The 20,004-nt window shown below is 36.4% G+C and overlaps 1 protein-coding gene across 1 annotated transcript in view; it reads right to left on the minus strand.

Annotated features, from left to right (window-relative positions):
- Positions 1–20,004, minus strand: part of LOC107099135 (semaphorin-3A-like) — a 71,535-nt gene that overhangs the window by 13,310 nt on the left and 38,221 nt on the right. The window contains exons 5-9 of the mRNA XM_015397138.1: positions 17,540–17,633; positions 16,516–16,635; positions 15,298–15,443; positions 14,043–14,157; positions 284–353 (exon numbers count right to left, since the gene is read on the minus strand). Of these exons, the coding sequence (XP_015252624.1) occupies positions 284–353; positions 14,043–14,157; positions 15,298–15,443; positions 16,516–16,635; positions 17,540–17,633 (545 nt within the window). The remainder of the gene's footprint in view (positions 1–283; positions 354–14,042; positions 14,158–15,297; positions 15,444–16,515; positions 16,636–17,539; positions 17,634–20,004) is intronic.

The raw sequence follows: 20,004 nt of genomic DNA on the forward strand, positions 1-20,004 counted from the left end.
TTAGTTTCATTCTTTTACTTCCTACATCTTTTTGGAAACTTTTTCTTCACTTTGACACACAAGCTTTACTCCCATAAACTATTGCAGCAAAGCTTGAATATAAATCTCCCGTTATCTTCATAAAGACCTGATAAATCTCAGGTTTTCTTTTTCTGCCTGTGTAGGAAGACAAATGGCTCACCACACTTCATTTAAAACCCCTACAGCACGTGTGTCAGGATGTATATAAATTAGAATTAAACAGGACTCCACTACTATTATTTTTGCATTATAAAAACAATACCTTGATGTTGTGAACAGGCCATAGATGAGAGGATTCTTCTTGTCTTTCCCATGTAGAATAAAGATGTCCTCTGAATGGAGACCATCCAAGAAGAGTCAAGGAAAAAGGATTCAGGTGAAAGAAAAAAGGGAGAAACAAGAGTACAAGATTAGTAGCAATATTTATTATTTACATTGCACCTAATGTGTCTTAGTAAAACTCATGAGCCTGTACAAAGACCCGTGTTTGTATGTTTAAGTTAGACACTTTGTATTAATCTTAAGCATTCTTGCATATGTATCTATCGGGCGGAGTGTGACTAATAGTGTTGGGCGTACAGTCAGCATGGCTGACTGGCTGCTTGTAATGAATCTGTAGCCATTAATAACCAGCCGCAGTGGGAGAGCTGAGGGCTGAGTCCGCTGCAGGAGAACAACACCTGCTGGTACACACACCAGACTTCGCTCCTCATTTAGAAAAAAAAAAAAAAAAAAGAAAAAACAGCAGTACGCAACATTAGCCAGCTTTTTCTTGTTCTTGCATTTCTCAAGCTGTGCCCTCTCAAGGAGGGATGTCAGGTGGAGATTCTTGCGCTTTCCATTCCGCCATCTTTGCAGGATCATCCTTAAGATTAACTCATAATTACAGCTCATGGTGGAATTGGAGAAATTCATTTGTGCAATAAATGGAGAATTTAACCAGGCCTCAGGAAATGATAGTTTAGATCAGGGGTAACCATTAAAAATCAGTGGAGTCCAAATAAAGAAAATCAACAACCATTAAAGGTACAGAGACATTTTAAATTATAATCTGTTACTTTAAACAGAATTTGACAGTGAAATAAAATTATGTGTTTATGCATCCATGTTATACACTGACTTTTTAAATTAAAAATATAAAAAAAAGATTTTTTTTTTTACATTTTAAAATCTAAAGTGTTTTTGAAATAGAGAACAAGAATCGTTCAGTTTGGTATATAGACAATTTCCTGATTTACATATTTTATGACACACCTGAACTGACCGTTTTTTTCTTTTTCTGGCTTAATGAGAGCAGTGGGCTTTATGCTGCCCTGCAAGGCTTTAAACCTGGGTTTTAATGGCAACAAAGCCATTCTCAAGCACATATCAAATTGCTCATTTTGAATCTGGATTGATATTTATTTTTGATTATGTTCATGGTGGAGAATCCTGCTTCACAGCAGTAGGTTGAGCCAAACATACTCAAAATGTACAGGGTCATCTTTGAGCATGCCATTTCACTTTTCTGTCACCAGTTCCCCGCGGTTCTTCCAGCAGTCCACACTTTCTTTCACTTTTTCTCATCATCTTCTCCTTCTTTCCCATCACCCGGCTTGCCACAGGTTTGCCTGCTGTGTCTAAAAGTAGCTTGCAGCAGCAACCCAGACTGAAACAGCTCATTGGCTAATTTGTATCACATGCAGCCTAGTCCCGGAGGGTTTTACCGTACAAACAGGAAAAGCGCCGCAAGTGAAATTAGACACTGTCGTCAGACAACATACGGTAATTTATAAATGTTTTAAATCAGGTTGGGTCTGGATTAGCCAGCAGTTGGGTCCGGATCCGAACCGCAGTCCACTAATTATTGACCTCTGGTTTAGATACTAAAAAGACTCAATGTTTTTTTTTTTTTAATTACACTTTTTAATGGATAGCAACTGACAAATCACTGTAGAATTTAGAGAAATGGATTTATGGATTAGAAAAAAGCAAGCTCAGTGCCATAAAGTCTCAAGTCAACAACACAGACTGCCGGGATTGAGCTTTCGGGAACAGATTTATATTAATAAAGAACTACATTTGTTAGATAACATACTCTCTTTTGCATAGCTTGATGTAGGTACTTAGAAGTAATTTGATCCCATTTCATGAATACAAAAAAAGTTTTTCATTAATGCTAAAAATGACCAGAAAATGTTTCTCTCAGCCAGATGATTCTAAAGAATCTTCCCTTAGAGCAGCAGCATTTAGCACATGTTGCATCTTTTTTAGACCAAATAACAGTTTAGAAATGAGTCCTGAGCAGTGATGCCATCCGGCTGTCAGTGGTCAAGGCCTCCATGGGTTTAAACTGCTGCACCCACCCAAAGGTGTGCCCACCCTTTTCATTACTGCAGAAGCAATGTTTCCCAATACGTTTAACAGACTGCTGCAGTTTTATATGCCGTATTTCTATATCAAGTCACCAGTAACAGGAGCAAGTCCAAAAAAAAATACAGGTTATAAGTAGAGATCACTTTTTTATAGCTTTTGACTGAAGGGGCTGTTTTTTACAAGCGCAAACTTAAAGTTAACACAGCTCATTTTGACTAAACTTAAAGACGCTTTATTTATGGGTGAACAAGAGATTTCCAGTGTTTTTAGGGTAAAATGTAGACATAAATTAAATAAAACACTACTTCCTCTTAAGACATGCACTGAGTGTGAGATGTATGTCTGTGAGACGTACGGGCAGGAGAAGTACAAATCAGTTTAGTGTGGACACATACAGGTAATGTAGACCTGTGCATTTCCCACTAGCCTTTAATTTGTCTTTCTATCAGGGCTGTACAGATTACACATGGTTTTTTTTCTTATTTTATTTTATTTTTTTTGTTGCTGTTGTTTTTTTTTTTTTGCCTGCATTTACTATAATATTCTTTACAGGAGATGGAAATAAAGAAGAAGTTTTACTTACTATCTCTTCTCTCCAACCACCTTGCAGCTAAGTGGCTCAAAAATATCAGATGTATTTGATTTAAATCAATAAAAACTTATTGTTGATGTACTTAAACAGATTTAAGATTTTGTCCCCCTTTCCTTTCCAGCACTTATTTAAAGTAATAACTTTAAAATGGTCTTTGAGAGAGAAGGAAGTATCTAAATAACATCACTTTCAGAAATTGACATGATGACCTTCAGTGGTTGTCAGTTGAAAATCAAGATGCCAAAAGCATATTTACCATATTATCTTATAGTGGATAGGTCCTGATTATTTAGTTATTTATTTCTCTTCACTGCCTGCATGTTTATCACATTAAGACCACACCTTATATATACGGAATGCTGTGGCATACTGCAGCTGCCTTTGGCCATGTAAACCATCCATAGTGACAGCCAGTAGCGTATGCAAAATCCTCATTTAAATAGAGTGGTCTGCATCACTTTTTGCACCTGTAATCAACTACATATACAAATACTGCACATGCAATGTTCAACTACACATGCAACTATATTAAATCACCTACAACACAGCTGTTTATTGCATGTACCTTTTATTTATGCATTTGTTTATTCTGCATGAACGGTTTAGTGCTCTTTGTTTGGTGTGTTAGTAGATCGGGCCTTAATTCTGCACAGAGACATTTTGCATGTGTTCAAGTATAAAACACTGCTATATTAGTTTGATACTATATGTTAGTAATGAACAGAGTTATACCATATAAATATGGGTACTGTTTCAAATGATCTAACAAACTCACTTTGTAAAAGCTTTAACTTCATTTTTTACATTAGAGGGTTGATCCTGTCTAGGTTCCATAACATGGGAAAAGAAAATGTTTTTTTCATTGGTTTGTTTGTTATTTCTTTGCTTTAAGGTTTTAGATCTCCACAAACATGCTAAACAAACATTAAATATATGTGACAGGACCTTTGAAAATATAAAAATAGTGGGCGGGTGAAAAATTGAACTGTACAAAATGACAAGTACAGGTTTTTCTTCATCTAACAATTGAGGAAACAAGAGCAACTTGTCAAACTTGGTAGATTTATTTATTTTTTATCTTTGGAAAGAACATTTTAACAATGCTCTTCTGCCTTTTCTTAAATAAAATAAATGCCAGTGACACCTTATTGTAGTATTCGGTTATTTGTTGTTGTGGTTCAGTAGAAACTTTAGCTTTCATAGTTTATTTAAATCACAATAAGTCAAAGCCTTTCTGTTTTTGCACTTTTGTCTCAGATAAGAGCGAAAGGAAGGTTTTATCATCCCATCACAGCCGTAGAGAACAGAGCGCTTTGTTTTCTGGGTGGCACGCTGTGATAATCTATAAATACATGACTTGATTCAGCTTCTGGGGTTTGTTTGCCCAACAGCTTTGAAAGTCTTAGAAACTCTCAGCACTCTGGCTGATGTTGAGACACAGATTTTGCAGCATAGCAGAAGATTGCCTATCTGTATAACTATCTTTGAGGTAATAGGAAGCTGTGTTGTTTTACAAGAGGAACTAACTCAGAAGAATTTTTTTCTATATATACTGAACCTTAATTATAGTTTTTTTTTTTTATTATTTATGTAGCAAACTGAATGAATGAGAAGTGGGGATCAATCAAACATAACTGTTTAATTAAAAATTTTGTTTTTTTAATGATGAAGGGCTTTAATAACATCTCCTCTTCATTGTTAAAGTTTGTGTAATGATTGAGACCATGTGTTGAATCAGAGTTCCCACGTTCCTATCTATCATTCCTGCAACTTAAGGTGGCCTCCAAAAAAAACCACAACTAATCTCATCTCATCACAGCAAAGCGTGCATCAACACATCTTCACCACACACAGAGAAAAATCAGGAGGTGCCACATATATGCATGACGGTAGCATGTATAGTGCTAAATCCCAACACAAATGTATTTTTTTATGTATTCATCCCAATATACAAAAGTGTAAATGATTTTATTAGCTTTTTGAACTTTTGACTTTCCCTATCCTCTCTTTCTCTTTCCAGTTTTACATATTTTAAAGTATGCCCCTTAGTCTTCAGCTCCTATAATAGATTATTAACTTAATCATTTCTTCTTTCTACTTTCAACTTGGCTTAAAGGGTATTTTTATGGCTGCTTGCTTTATTATTTCAGATATCTGAATGATGTACATGCCCCATGCCCTGGGAAACTAAGTGCTACAGCTCATAAAAAGTAAAGGGAATAAGGTTGTAGTTTTAAATAAAAGATTTCTTGAAAAATTAAGGGCTCTTTAAGGGTTTTTTATATTTAGAAGATTCCAACCAGTTTGGTAGGTGCCATTTAATTGTTTGGTTTTTTTAATCCATCAAACTCCGAACCAAAAAGCACAATAAAACAGTTTGAAAATGTATCCCAATCGCCATCACGCCAGCAGACTTCCACAGTACATATAACTGTTAAAAAGATTGTCTATAAAAGTGATGAGTCATAGAGGTAGAGTAGGTGGAAGCAAGTCTGAGGTTTGGATTAATAAATAAGACTTTACAGAGCCCAAAGAACATAATGCATATTTAATGTTTCCTAGTTTTCTCACATCATAACATCATAAATTTCATTGTATTGTGGTGGTATTTTTGTGATGAAACAACTTAAAACAGTGAATAATTATGAGTGAAAGTGAGTAAAATGGTTTTATGGATTTTAGAATTTTTAGGAAATTTAAATCAGTAAGTGCTACACATTTGCACTAAGTCAATAAGAGAGTTTTTAGGTCAGGACACAGATTTTCAATAGGACAGTTTTGTCTCTACTTTGACTAGGCCATTCTAACATTATTCAACCAGCTGTAGCTGTGGCTGACTGTTTAGTGTTTTTTTTCTAGAAGGGGAACCTCCACCCTAGCCCTAGCTGTCTTTCCCCCAGGTTGGCTGTTGTTGCAGAAGAAAAACATTCCCACAGCATGATGCAGCCACCACAGCACTTCACTATGAAGATGGTTTATTTAGGATGATACACCATTTCATAAAGCAGTTTGCATAAAGAAAATAATCGTTAGTTTTTCTTAGCAAATCACACTCTTCCTCATGCTTTACATTTATTTGAATAGTCTTTCAAAAATGGCTAACATCTTGGTCCTTAATAGAAGCGTAGAGTGTACAGCTAATACTTGTCCTGTAAGCAGGCTTTCCTACATGAGCTGCGGACCCCTGCAGCTCCACCAGAGTTCCCATTCACTTAGCAGCTTTTGTATTGCCCAGCCTTCCAATTTAGATGGACGGTCATTTCTCTGCTGACTAAAACTTGTGCAGTACTCTTGTCTTTTATGGATGAATTTAACAAAACCTTGACAGGTGTTCAATATAACCCAGGAGCATAATTTAGATAAGTACTACAAGGCCTCCAACTCAAAATTAATATGAGTAAATATAGTTTCAGTGTATGTGTTTATAAACTGGATGTGTTTTTATCTAAATAATGAAACTAGCATACATAAAAATGTTATATTATTGCTAATACAAAAGATTTATCTTGTTTTTTTTCAACAATATATATCGGTTGAACAGAAAATTTGTTTTAAAAACTACTGAAAGGATTACTAAGAGTAAAACTTGATCAGGTTCTGCTCATTTTTGTTTTTTTTTTTTCTTTAACATGATTTGAATCATCCCCATTGTTAACACGGTACAATAAAAGAAAATAATTTCTACCAAAAACGTGAAAATGTGGCAGAAATGACAAAGAAATAAGATCTAAAAATTCAGAAATATAAACTCTCTTTGTGTAATAAAGTGCAGTGTTTCAAAGCAGGGTAAAAGTAAGACCTCACAGCACGTAAAAATAAATAAACTCAGCACGGTTTTGAAGAAGTACTGTGTAAAGTTAATAAAAACTTTGGTTTATCCCTGTAGGGAAAATCTGAATCCTTGCCTTGAGCTTCAAAGATACTCTCCTACTTCCCTGCACCTCATTGTGCATTCATCGCTACTTGAAAACGTTGTTCAACTTGGGGAAAACACATTTCAACATTTTGCTTTTAAAAGAACTTTATTGAAGAAACTTTGGTTATTTATGGCTCATTCCCAGAAAAAAAGAAAAATCTCCTATAATACATGAGAAGTTTAAATCAGAACTGATTTAGAGGCATTCTCTCACTCTTCCAGATCTTTGCTGGCAGGATAATGGGGGTGAAAAAAACACACCCTTGTCCATCAAACAGCACACAGTCTGAGTCTGCCTTTTCATTCTGACCTGATTTCTTGACTAAGTGAGTTTAATTAATTTAGAAAGATTGAGTGCTCATTTGTTTCCCTCTGAACTTTTGTTTTCTTTTTCTCTACCTCTTAACTCTTCATCAGGTGGTGATCCTGTGCCCCTTTCCACACTATTCCACCTCCGTTTCCCACGATCCCTTAAGGAGACACTTGCTTTCATTGCTTCTAACTTTCTCTGCCCCTCCCAGTCTTTATCCCTCCATCATCTTTCTTTCCATTTATTTCTTCACCCATCTGTCTGTCTGGTCTATTTTCTCCAGAGGTTTGTTCTTGTGTCTTCTCTAAACAAAACACGACTGTTTCCCCCCTGAAGGAAGATAGCCTTGTCTAGCCCGCAGACCTGCAGCCTCAGCCCCTATCTTCCTCCGCCTTCTGCTCCTCCTAATTGTCTGGTCAGAGCCCCTCTGGCATATACCCCTATTCTCCTCATGTCTCCAATGTTGTCTCCCTCCCTTTTAGTCCAGCCACCCTGAATACCAACATCTTGCTCCTCCAGCATCTTTTAATTAGTACACCATCTTACAGTAACAGTCCTCCATCTTCTCTGGTCAATGGTTCTAATTGATGTGCTTTTCAGTTTTCATCCTTCATGGTTGAATGATTTTCATTATACCAATTAAAAACTCATTAAGTTAATATGTTATAGAAACAATGCAACTGCAATTGTTTAGCCGTCCAATTCTACTTGGCTGGAGGTCTGGAATCGAAATCTTTTTTGCACGATTGTCTAAAAAAAAAAGCTTAGTCTAACTGGAACGTACCTTGACGGCATTTTTCAAACATTGCTGCATTTTTTCATTTGGATCTCTGTTTCAGACTCTGACTAATATATTGATTTGAACTTTTCCAGTGTGACTCCAGCTGTATGATCTCCTGTTAATCTCCATCCACGTCTCGAGTATTTTGTGATCCTAATTAGTTTTTTGTTAATTGCATTTAGCTTCATCCACCTCCTTCCATTTCTCTAGCAAACCTTCCTGCCTCTGCTGAATTATACATGCATTAATAGTAGTTACACTTTATACACTATTAAACACAACAACTCAACACATTAAATTGCAGATTGTTGTGACTCAAAAAGCAACATGAAGTGTTGGACGTTAGGATGCTGTACTGGAGAGTTTATCTTAACAGTTTCTGTCCAACCTCTTTGCTTTATATCTAATTATTCTCTCAGGCTCTCCTCTTTTCTTCTCCCTTTTAAACACAGTTTTTATCTTTAAAGGAAAACCAAACACATGCACAGTAAGCTCAGTTGTGTCAAATATATTTGATGAAAAACTGTTGTTTTTAATTGCGTTTGGGTTTCAATTAATTAGGGAAGAAATATATAAGCGTGCTTACTGTTGTTGGCAAAAAAGAAAAAAAAAAACAAAATCACATCAAATCTTATGGTGTCTAAAAACACAAATATACATCTTCAAAGGTACAGAATCAGGGATATTAGGTGTATTACGTCACAGCTGGAAAGAGAGCAATCATACTTAAGACAACTATATACGTATTAATAGTCTTATGATGAGAAATTAGCTATTTCAAATACTCTTATTTTATTGTTTATAAATGATATACCAATGATTTCTGAAAAATTTAAACTTCCATTAACCTTCAGAAAGTTTAATGGAAGTACATGCTGTTAGTTGGTGCCTTTATTGAACAGAAATTACCATTATCTGTCAATTAGAAGCATAAATTAGAAAAAAATAATTATATCATATTTTTGTAACAACCTAATAATATATAATAAAGAGAAAAAAGGCATATTTTGATATCTCTCAGATTAACTTGTACAGCTTTATATAGAGCGATGGGAAATTATGTCTTATAAATGTGAAACTTTTAAACAAAATCTGTGGGAATCCTTTTATGAACTCTGACTTCAATCAGATTTTAAATAAATTCTCTACCAATCATTCTGTGCATTGGTTTAACTTCTTATTTTTTTGTTTTTTTATTCTCCTTGCCCTTACACTCACTTTTTTTCTAATTTGCAACTTCAGAATATAAATCAAAATGCCACTTTAGTTTAGAGGAAATAGACACTGATAACAGTAGCTGCACACAGGAAGGAAGACATTGCTTTTGCTACGTCAAATTTCACAGTTTTACATAACATAGCAATACCTGCCACACTGGAATTATTCCCATGATTTTAATCTTTTTATGTCCTCCATGGATAGAATATCTAACTTTTTCTCATTTAATCCCCCCCCCGAAGCCCAGTCTATTTCTAGTTCTCCTCCTAATTTTCGTTGTGCTCCTCCGTCTATTCCCTCAACTTCTGGTTAACAGAGTAAAAGCAATAACACACCAATAACAGCTTCTACACCCCTCATCATCTCCTTTCCTCAGCCTATAACTCTCCTCCATCGCCCTTCCTCCATCCTTGCTCTTCTCTTGTCAGGTCAAAGCCCACTTGTTCCCTCCCTGCCCCTGCAGCTAATCTGACTGATGGCTCCACCTCTCTCCCTATCTATTCTTTCCCTTTTTCTTTCTTCTGACAAACTGGGGCTCCCTTCAAGCACAAACAAGCAGTGATGGATTAGACACCCATACTGGGGGAGTAGAAAAATTTATTTTCTGACTCCCCCACTTACAAAACATGTTTTCGTACCACTTGTAGCGAACTGTAATTACTGATGAGGCAATCAGGTCGATAAATAGTGTGGAAAAAAAAGAAAACATTTTTCAGATCTATCTTATAGGTTTGGGAGTCTTGATGGTTCAGCAATTCATTTTATCTGTTCAAACAAGTAGTGAGCTGGATCTTCCCTCTGTCATTTCTCTTTAGATTTCTTTCTTATCTAATTATGCATTATATATATTTTTTTCTTTTTTTTCTCTCTCTTCAAGGTCAATTGAATCTGTTGAAGCTTTATCAGTAAAGGAAGCCTGTAGAAAAAAAGAAAATAAAACCTCAAAATGTTTTGCACTTAAAAGTCATTCAGCTGACACTGGTTCTGTATAAATCTGTTTGTCTGAGCATATTAAGCAGAACAGATATGAATTCCATTTAAAAAATGTGTTTGTTTTCTTGGTGGTTTTACTTTTGTACTATTTTCTTAATTTGAGCTGAGTTTGAAATTAAACCCTACCACTAACACTGGCAATAAAACAACCACAGAGGATGATGCTGCCACTACCATGCTAGACAGCTGGGACAGTGTATCCTTGGTTATACAAGATTTGCCTAAACTCTGCCCAACATGCTCCTTGTTAGTCGTTAGTAGTAGTAGACAAAGAGCTCAATCTTTGCCTCGGTTGATGATAACATTTTACTCCAGGAGTTGTTGGTAATTGCACATTTCAATTGACCTTGTATGTGTATATCTTTGCGCAAAGGCTTCTTTCAGGTAATTTTAAAATGCTATTTTGTGTTTTAGCATGCTCTAACCCTGGCAATATCATTACGCTGCTAATAGAATAACTCAGAGCATTTCTACAGCTTGATCATTTAAGTGAGTCATAATAGCACATTCTCTGGGGGAGTGTTTGTGCATAGTGACAGAGACAGACAACAAGAGTGATGCAATTTAAAACAACAGCATTCCTAAACTGGAAGCATAGAAACATTTTTAAGATTGCTGAAGTTTAAGGACATTTTTCATTTTGTCTTATGCCTCCTCTCTCTTCTATAACAGAGTTTTAACTCAGTGCTTTTGCAGTTAAAAATTAACATGAAAGTTTATATCATCTTTATTGCTGAAAAGCATTATTTTTAGATGTTAAACCTATTTTATAGACAGCTGTAGCATGTAAATATCCATGAATATAATGTATTTTGCAAATCATAGATGTCTTGACTTACGTCTCCCACCTACCAAAGTTAAAGGTAAAGAGGACGATCTTTTATTTTCAGGTGGATGGTCAAAATAAGTGGTCCTCCTAATTGTTAATCATTCTGGTGATATGTTTACATAAGGCCGTTCTACAGGTTTTTTAGTTGCATTTATTTTTTTTAAGTGGAGAGGGCGGGTCTTTTCAAAAATGTGAATATTTCATCCATTTTACTAATTCATCAATGAATGAACTGATATTAAAAATGTTATATTTATCAACTGAACTTGTATTGTAGAGTAGTGATAACAGGAAAGCCCTCTAGATATAGTAGAAATTAGTGATATGAAAGTGCTGTAAATGTGTTAACAACTAGGTAACTTTTTGGGAGAAGTAACTAGTTGCTAGTTGCATTTTAAAACTTTATACTCTAGAGCAAAAAATTACCTATATTAACAAATTTACTCCTTCTTATATTATTCCCCAAACAATGATCCTTAAAAAAACAAACAAAAAAAAAACATAAAAACTGGCTTTTGTTTGGATATAAAGATTCTGGCATTTCCCTGACGACACACACAAAGTGTTTTTGAACTGACATGAATCTTATTGGAATTCATATGTCCAATAATAAATGTTGCAGGACCCTGCTAATGCTAATAGATATTAGTGGGGATGTGTTGTACGTATGCTATGTGTCTAAGCTTGCTTTTTCCTATGCTTTCTAGAATGTGAATAAAAAATAGATACAGTAGATGTCTGTGTTTGTCTTTGTCTAACCGTCTATTCTCCCTTCAGGATCATTGCATACTGTTCCTGACACGTCCTGTCTTTCCTCTTTAGGAAACTTTTATGGGTCCTGCCTTTTGTTTGAAGCATAACTAAAACTTTAACACCCAGACAAAAACAATTGGGAAAAAAATAACTAGAAATATTTTACTGTCTCTACCAGCAGGCCACAGAAACGTGCATGTTTCCAGTGTTGAACCCTTCTTGCATTATTCTCCTCAACAGCAGCAACCACAACAACGAGGAAAGCAGCAGTAACCCACTGTGAATCCTTTCTTGTGAGATAGAGTCACGTCTGCACTGTCTGACCTTCTACTTCACTGCTGTTTGAATAACTATGGTTCACTGAGGCTCGACTTGTTTCACGCTGGCAGCATCTGCAACCAGAAGTCCAAAGATTGAAAGTGAGACATGTAAACATGAACAAAGCCACTCTAACACCAGGAGGAGAAAGGTAAGAGAACTCCAATCCACCCTGTCTGGTGAATCCAGCCATGAGGTGATTGCAGACCAGATGCTTTTCTCAAAACAAAACTAAGTGGGAAGTTTTCAAAAACAAAAACTATGTGGGTCAACAACCTCAGACAAATGGTAAGAAGTAGAGACAAGTAATCTGAAAAAAAAGCTTAATCAAATCAGTTTTTTTACTAAAATAAATGGTGAGAGAAAGTTATTGTTGAAAGATTACAATGATACTCCAGCTTAATATTTGTCACATCCAATATGGAGACACATTAGTAAAAGATGCAATTATAAAATGAAAGAAAATGGAACTTCTTTCATTTACATCCAAAAAACACCCTGTCGCCATAATGAAACATGGTGGTGGCAGCATCATGCTGTGGGGATGTCCTTATGGAACAGAGGAAAATTGTAATGGGAAAACGTCCTTACTAGTGCAGCATTGGCCAAGCCTCATGCACATGGCTTCAAACACACAGGAAGAGTAGCAATTGATGCATCAAAGCGTTTTGTTAAATCTAATTAGCATCTGTGGTTATTAATTAATTCACGCCACGTTCTGTTTTTTTTGTGTTTTTTCAAAACACTAAGATATTTTTACAATTTTTCCCCCCTATAAATTGATGAACTATTGTGCTGATTAATCACATCAAATCCAAATGAAACCCATTGAGGTTTGTGACTGTAATACAGTGAAAATTGTGAAAGGGTCTGCGGGTAACCAATACTTTAGCAAAGGTTTATGGGACTTGTAGTGTTTCAGTTTGACAGAGCGTGGCATAAACAAAACACGGGCAGCATTCTTGACCCAAAGTGTAAATCATCTGTTTGCGGGATTTGCGGTTTGTGTGTTTGTGTGCATGTGGTGCTGAAGTGTATTCAAAAAACAAATTTATATGGAGCCTTATCAGATGTGCAAAACGTGGCCACGGGCATGCTGGGTGGAAATGTTTATGCTTCTAACAAGTCCGAACTGTTCTGTGTATACAGACGAGCCGAGACCTGCACATGTGTTTTACCAAATAAAAACTTGTATTTCTTACAACTAGTGTGCTTTCAAGTGCTTCCTAATTTTTGCATGTGTGTTTGTTTAAGAGCTGGCCTACATGAAAGGGCACACAATTTACCGTTCATGAGTTAAGGTACCGCATAAACAAACTAATCCACTGTACGAGGCTCTCTGTTTACTCCGAAAGTCTTCTGTTTACGTGAATAGCTGAGATAAGACTAGCCGCATGCCAGTCTACTTTTTTTTTTCTGCAGGCTTGGTTCTCCATGAGTTGGGAAGAAAAGGTCATGTGAGATCATTGCAGAAGATGTATGTGGGACCATAACATGAAGGTCAATGCAAGCATTCAGGCTACATTTAATTGTATATTTTACATCCTAATCTTTTCCACCGCTGTAAACTGTCATGTATATGCCTTTTTGCACATATTTCTTCTAGCACTGGTGTTTTTGTCCACCCGTTATTAAACCACAAAAGGCAGCGGCCTGTCTTTCTATTAAGGGAATCCTTCAAAATGAATGAAGATTGTTGTGTCCAGTGAGCAAGGTAACCAGGGGTGAAGCAGAACCACAAACACAAGGTGACCAGCCATCTTTCTCGTCTCGGTTGTAACGATAAGAAATGCTTCTTAAAACACCAACAGCATAAACACAAACACACACAGACTGGCTGAACTTCTGAGCCCAATTCCTGTCCTATGAAGCAGTCAGTGGCTGAGGTCCAGCTGTTGATGTAACCCTAGCTGCTAAGGTCTGATTGTAATGTGTTTGTCTTTTGTCTTTACTCACGCAGCTGGTCGAAATGTGTCTGCAGGCCGTCCGGTCCTGGAACTGAGCACACCATACGGGCCTTCTGGAAGGTGCTCCACTTATTCACCAAACTCCTCTGACCACCAATGTCATTCTGCATGAGAAGTTAAAAGACTCTAATTAAAATCAGTTCATGTATCTACCAAGGAAACATAGTTTTAGGTTAAAGTATTTTGAATTTCTGGACAAATAATAAAACAAGATTATAACCGCACAGTTCATCATACATAAATATAACTTATGCACAACTTTTCATTGGTTTCCTATTTCATCCAACATTAGAATGTCCTAAAAAACTTTAATATTTGTTGTTTCTTATTTAAGAAAGTAAAGCTATATACACACCATATAAACAAGTTCTTGTAATGTTGATTAATTAAGGCTTACAGAAAACTAAAACCCCTAATTCTATTTGTTAGACTAAATTTTAAATGACTTTGGTAAACATCTGCTTTTTTAATGTACTTCATAAGTAAATTCATTCCAACATTTTTTCCACCAGAAAAATTATTACATTTTTTTTAAGGTCTCATAATTTCCAAAAGAGCTTTAAGCTGAAAACTTTGCCCACTAAACTGCTGAAGGGTCAGACAAATACTATTCATCTCACTAACATAGGTTTCAAGTTAATTTTCATAGAGCTAATCTTTCCATGTTTCTCTTTTTCTTTAGCATACACTGCACAATGTACCTTAATGAACAAAAAAAAAATAAAAGAAAATGAGCAAACAAGTTTAATCACTTTTTTTTTTAGATCTTTAGAAGGCCTTTAAAATTTAAAAAGAACGTTTGAAGATTTCAAGTTTAAATGAATAGAAAATTCAGTTTAAAAGACTTTGAGTCCAAAATAATATGTGTAGAAGTCCCAGACAAGAAGAAGCATTGTGGTATGAAAGCAGGCATTTCATTCTGATTTATTCCAGTAGAGTCATGAGATCGTTAAAACTTTTACAGACCAAATGAGTTTCAAAGCTAAACCAATAAAAAAGCTGCCAGTCGTTAACATATACTTTTAAATCCAATCCCAGTTTTACAGTGAACCAACAGACTGAAGTTGGAAACAAACCTTCAATTCTCTATAAACAAACTTCAGACAAGCCAACAGGGACCTTCAGTTGGAAACAGAGTTAGTGACTTCAGCACAGACACACTAACCTGCACGTATGCATTCACAGGCAAAAACTCCATGTAGACAACCGCTGATTTGATCTGGTTACTATCTTAACAGGCATACCTTGCAAACGCGTGCCACTCTGGAGTAGAGAACCTTCCCAGCCGCCCCCTCGGCCTCCTGGGCACGCTCAGTGAAGAACACGTAAACTTTATCATCCTCTGGGTTATCAGTTTCAGACAGTGGCGCTACCCGCACAAACTGGGCATCTGGCGACACACATACACAAAGACACCCAAATTACAGCGAATCAACTGTGTGACAGTGCAGTGGTGTGCAGGAAGACACACACAGCAAAGGGACGATAAAGGTAGAGGTAAGTTTACAGAGAGCAGAGATGATTGGCAGTATCGGCAGCAGACATCAGTGTACCGGTCTGATAAAACACCAACCGGGTGAACAGGATGCTTTTAGAGATGCTGATTTAGTTCATTTAATATTTAAATGAGATTAAGAGATGAAGTTGTAGAAGATGTTCGTTGGATCTGATTCAATAAATCCTTAGTGAGTTCAACCAACCAAATGGTGAGCTTTCCTTATTTTTAATGCTGTTGATGTCTTTTCAGTTTCATATGTCGTTTACACTTTCACAAATTTTCTTTTGTCTGTTTCGATAGAGGCACATTCACCAACATGTGGCAGATAAACTGGGATATGTTTAAACATGACTGCTAGCCGCGCCGTTAGCGTCATGATCAGATTAAACTTCATTTGTGGCCTCAGTAGGTGTAAAATGAAAATGCACATGAAGTGAAGCAGGAATATTTCTGCAGTCACTACTGCAGTTTTCATTTGTTTTCAACAGAGGAGCAATCAGGAGAAAAAAAAAACTTTAGCAATCACTAAAAACCCACAATTTTGGTTTTGTTTTAAATATTGAGAGGAAAATTACATACGTAACCGACAACCAGAAAAGAACTGGATCTCAAGAAAAAGTTTCGCCACATGCATCGTTAAGATAAAGGTGTTAAACGTGTAACAGTTAACCTTTTTGCAGCTCTGTTTATTTCACAAACAGGTGCAGAGATCACACATGTAATTCACCCCAAGCATCATGGATACAGTGAATTATTTCAGGCAAGGTCTCTTCAACAGAAAGCTAGAAAAGAAGCTGACTTTTATATATTTTATAAGACCGACTCACATACTAACTTGTTTCTGAAAGTTAACCTCACAAGAAAACCGGTTAAACTCAGTAACTAACTCCATGTTGTAAAAGGTTTTCCTCCACTCCCTTTGGATTCTAAAATGTGTTTTGGATCTTTGGTCTTTGGCACTTACCCTGCAGCCAGGTGGAATCGTACTGCTCTGTGCGGATGACATGTCGACTCCCGAGGCTCCGGAAGAAAGCAGAGTCTCTGCTCATGAAATCTGAGGTAATCCCAGCGTACAACTCTCCATCTACAAAGCAAAGCCATTACTTAGGATCTAACAGCTTTTCAGCAATGTATGATGATAAAAAAAGCATTTTTACAGAGCATATCATGGTCCTCCTGTGGCAAATGATGAATTTTTCCCATACATGGGTTTTTCTTTTGCCTCCTACTAAGAAAAATGCGTCCAACTATCTAAAAAGCCTACGAAAAATAAGAGGAGGAAATACTTTGAGGAATGTTTAAATGCAGCAATTTTTAAAAACAGTCCCTAGCTTGCCTCTGTAAAGATTACTCCATCCCCCCTCCTGTAAAACTGTTTTTTCTTAGATTGAAACACCAATTCAACCTCTGAATGTTTTTTTATATATATGTTTGTCCCTTGAAATAATTAGAAATAATTATCACCATCATCCAAAACCCAGAGTCCTGTTGTAGTCCTGCACTAATTTACAGTTCTGAATAGATTGTGATTCTAAAAGTAAAATGATCTTACCGTCAGGAATGTCTCTAACGTTTTACTTTGTCAAAGAAATTTCTTTACAAGATTTTTTTAAAATCACGATTTATAGAGATACCTTGTCTCTTTTCATACTTTATTTTTAACTCAAACCCTGTAGTTTTAACCCTATATTCTGATGAGTTGTCCCTCTGTATTTTCCTCTCCATAACTCACCAGTCATTTTTCAAACAAAAATATTTCCAAAACAATACTTTTTGCTTTATTTCTGCAAGCTTACTCCTGCAACAAGTGTGGGAGGGGCCGTGATGCTACCGTATTGTCTAAATACCTGAACAGAAACTCCTTTCACCCCAAAACCTCCTCATAAAAAGGAATTCATATAGCAGGAACAATATCATAAATGAAATGGAAGCAGCACAAACTTATAGCGTTATCATGACAATGGGTACTTTGAGAAAATGAACATTACCAACAACAGCAGAAGCTGTTTTCTGGAAGGGGTCGTAGGGGCATTTTCCCTTCCCACACTCTGTCCGACCATAGGAGAGCGTTTGGTACTCTGCCTGAAAAAGAAAAGCCACACGGACATGATTAAAGGAGATGAATAAACCAAGAGTTTTGAAGAAGTCCTTTTTACAATTTCAACATAACCCTATTCATTCAAACATGAGCTCCAAGAACAGCGAAGCTAATTCAACACACATGGCTGCTATTCATGCACACAAACACACACAGAGAGCAGCAAACAGAGGCTAATCAGGGCATAGGCAGAGATTGTAAAATGTGTGAAGTCCAGACTTAAACCAGTCACCAGCTTCTCTAAGAACCATGTCTGCTCTGATCTCACATGGCCTTTTATGGGATTAGCTGCTCTCTGACACACATGCACCATCAAACACACAAGCAAAAGAATGCGCACCAACATGTGCATTTGAAACTCTGAAGTCATACATCACATAAAGGTTTAAAAAACTAAAACATTTCCTACAAGTTATTATCATGATATCATGTATTATTTTATATAATGTGTTCTTTGTGTATTTTGGAAAATTAAGCACAAGGGTATGGTTCTGTCTTCTCAACATACTTTGTATTTGACATTTAAATGTCAACCAAATCTCAGGTTTCTGGTGGGCCACACAGAGTTGTCATATTTTTTGAGCGGATGACATAAGGAAACCCTGATGTGTTATGTGAGCATAGGGGAAGACACCACAGATGACATTTCAGCAGTTCATGATCCTTCATATGGGGGCTCATTTCACAACTAAGATGGTGGCAAGTAAGATCAGAGACCTACCTACAAAAAATATGCAGTTAAATTCCACTTTTTAAGGTCTTTTCAAATCATAAATATAAATTAATTAGTAAACTCACAGGCATTTCGAACCTGTGATTTTTTATTTTTTTTTGTCCTGTTTCAACTAAGAACAAATCTTTTTTAGAAGAACAGAAAAAACTCAGAGTAGCACACTATTTATCTTTGCAGACTGCTTTTACAGAGTGGCATTAGAAGCAGAAAGTAATTTTTCCTTTTTTGTTTCAATAAGGTCCGGACAATTTCTGAGACATTTTTACTTAATAAGAAGCGATAAACTAGATGGATGCCTACTTAGAGGCATTGTGGTTCATGCAAGAAGTGTTCATACAAACCCGTTCTTTTCAAGACAGACAAATTTTTCTCCTACTTTTAATCTTCTCCCAGGTACGAAAACGTTAAACCAGTGTTCCAGACTTGATGTAAGAGTCTTGTGCAATCAGTCAGCTGTTATCCAAACCTAGTTTTTCACTAAATAACTACATTTGTTTTGCTTAGAGGCAACTGTCTTTTTTAGGCTACATTATTGTATATTAAGCAAATAAAGCTGGAGTACCCAGAGAGAACCCACACAGCCTCAGGGAGAACATGAAAACTCCATGCAAAAATGCCCCAGGTCAGGAATCGAACCCATAACATTCTTGCTGCAAGGCAACACCGTCACTGCTCTACTGTGCAGCCGCATTTACAGTTCTTATTATTATTTATTCACCACTGCTTGGCTGTTTACTGGTCCTTTAATTCTGCTGCTCAGCTTTAAGTCAGCAGAGCCTCAATCTGCAAACCTTTACATTTTGTCTTCTTTGTTTGAACCTGCGTGATCATTCATTGAGGCGTGGGAATTCATAGAAATGAATAATGAGAAGTAATTATGCAGATTTACATTTAGCGGGAATGTGTGCTCACTTACCCAGGGGGCATGCATCACGTTTAGGAAAATTATTCACAGTGATTTACGGAAGTTAAGAATGTTTGTTGAATCTGACGTGTCGTGTTGGTAAAAGCCCACGGTAGACAATAAAGTAAGAAAAAATTTACCACAAGCATACAAATATGTAGGATAAGAACCAATGTTTGGCTGGAAACTGATCTTCAGTTCAAGTCTTTAGTCTTCTGCAGTCATCTTTACAGCTCCATTCATCTTATTACCCGGTCAGATCATCTTCCCTGTTCCTGCTGAGGAAAACATCTCCCCAACCTGAATGTCATGGCGTCTTGTTCGGGGTGATGTAAAGTGTCGGTTTTACACCACATACAAGGGTTTGCATGTGACCCAAACGGGCCAGTGCTGATCTCTGTTTACAGATTCTGTGACTTCTGAAGATGACCGGATATCATGATAAAAAAGTTAAGCTACACTTTTCAGATTTCTGTTTGTAAAAAGTCTGGAAGATTACATTTGATGTTTTGTGACCTTCACACTTCTGCACAACGTCATGCTGTTTTATCAAGTCAAATGTTTCATTAAATAAACGGAATGGGTTTTAATGATTAATCACTTTGCAAAGCACTGCGAAAATGTGTCAAGTGGCATCTCAGTAAAACCCAGTAATTCTAACTTTAATAAGTCTCAGACACTAATTGGAAACATATATATATATATATATATATATATA

This window comes from Cyprinodon variegatus, unplaced genomic scaffold (genome assembly GCF_000732505.1).
Source record: "Cyprinodon variegatus isolate N-32 unplaced genomic scaffold, C_variegatus-1.0 Scaffold839, whole genome shotgun sequence".
Taxonomy (NCBI): domain Eukaryota; kingdom Metazoa; phylum Chordata; class Actinopteri; order Cyprinodontiformes; family Cyprinodontidae; genus Cyprinodon; species Cyprinodon variegatus.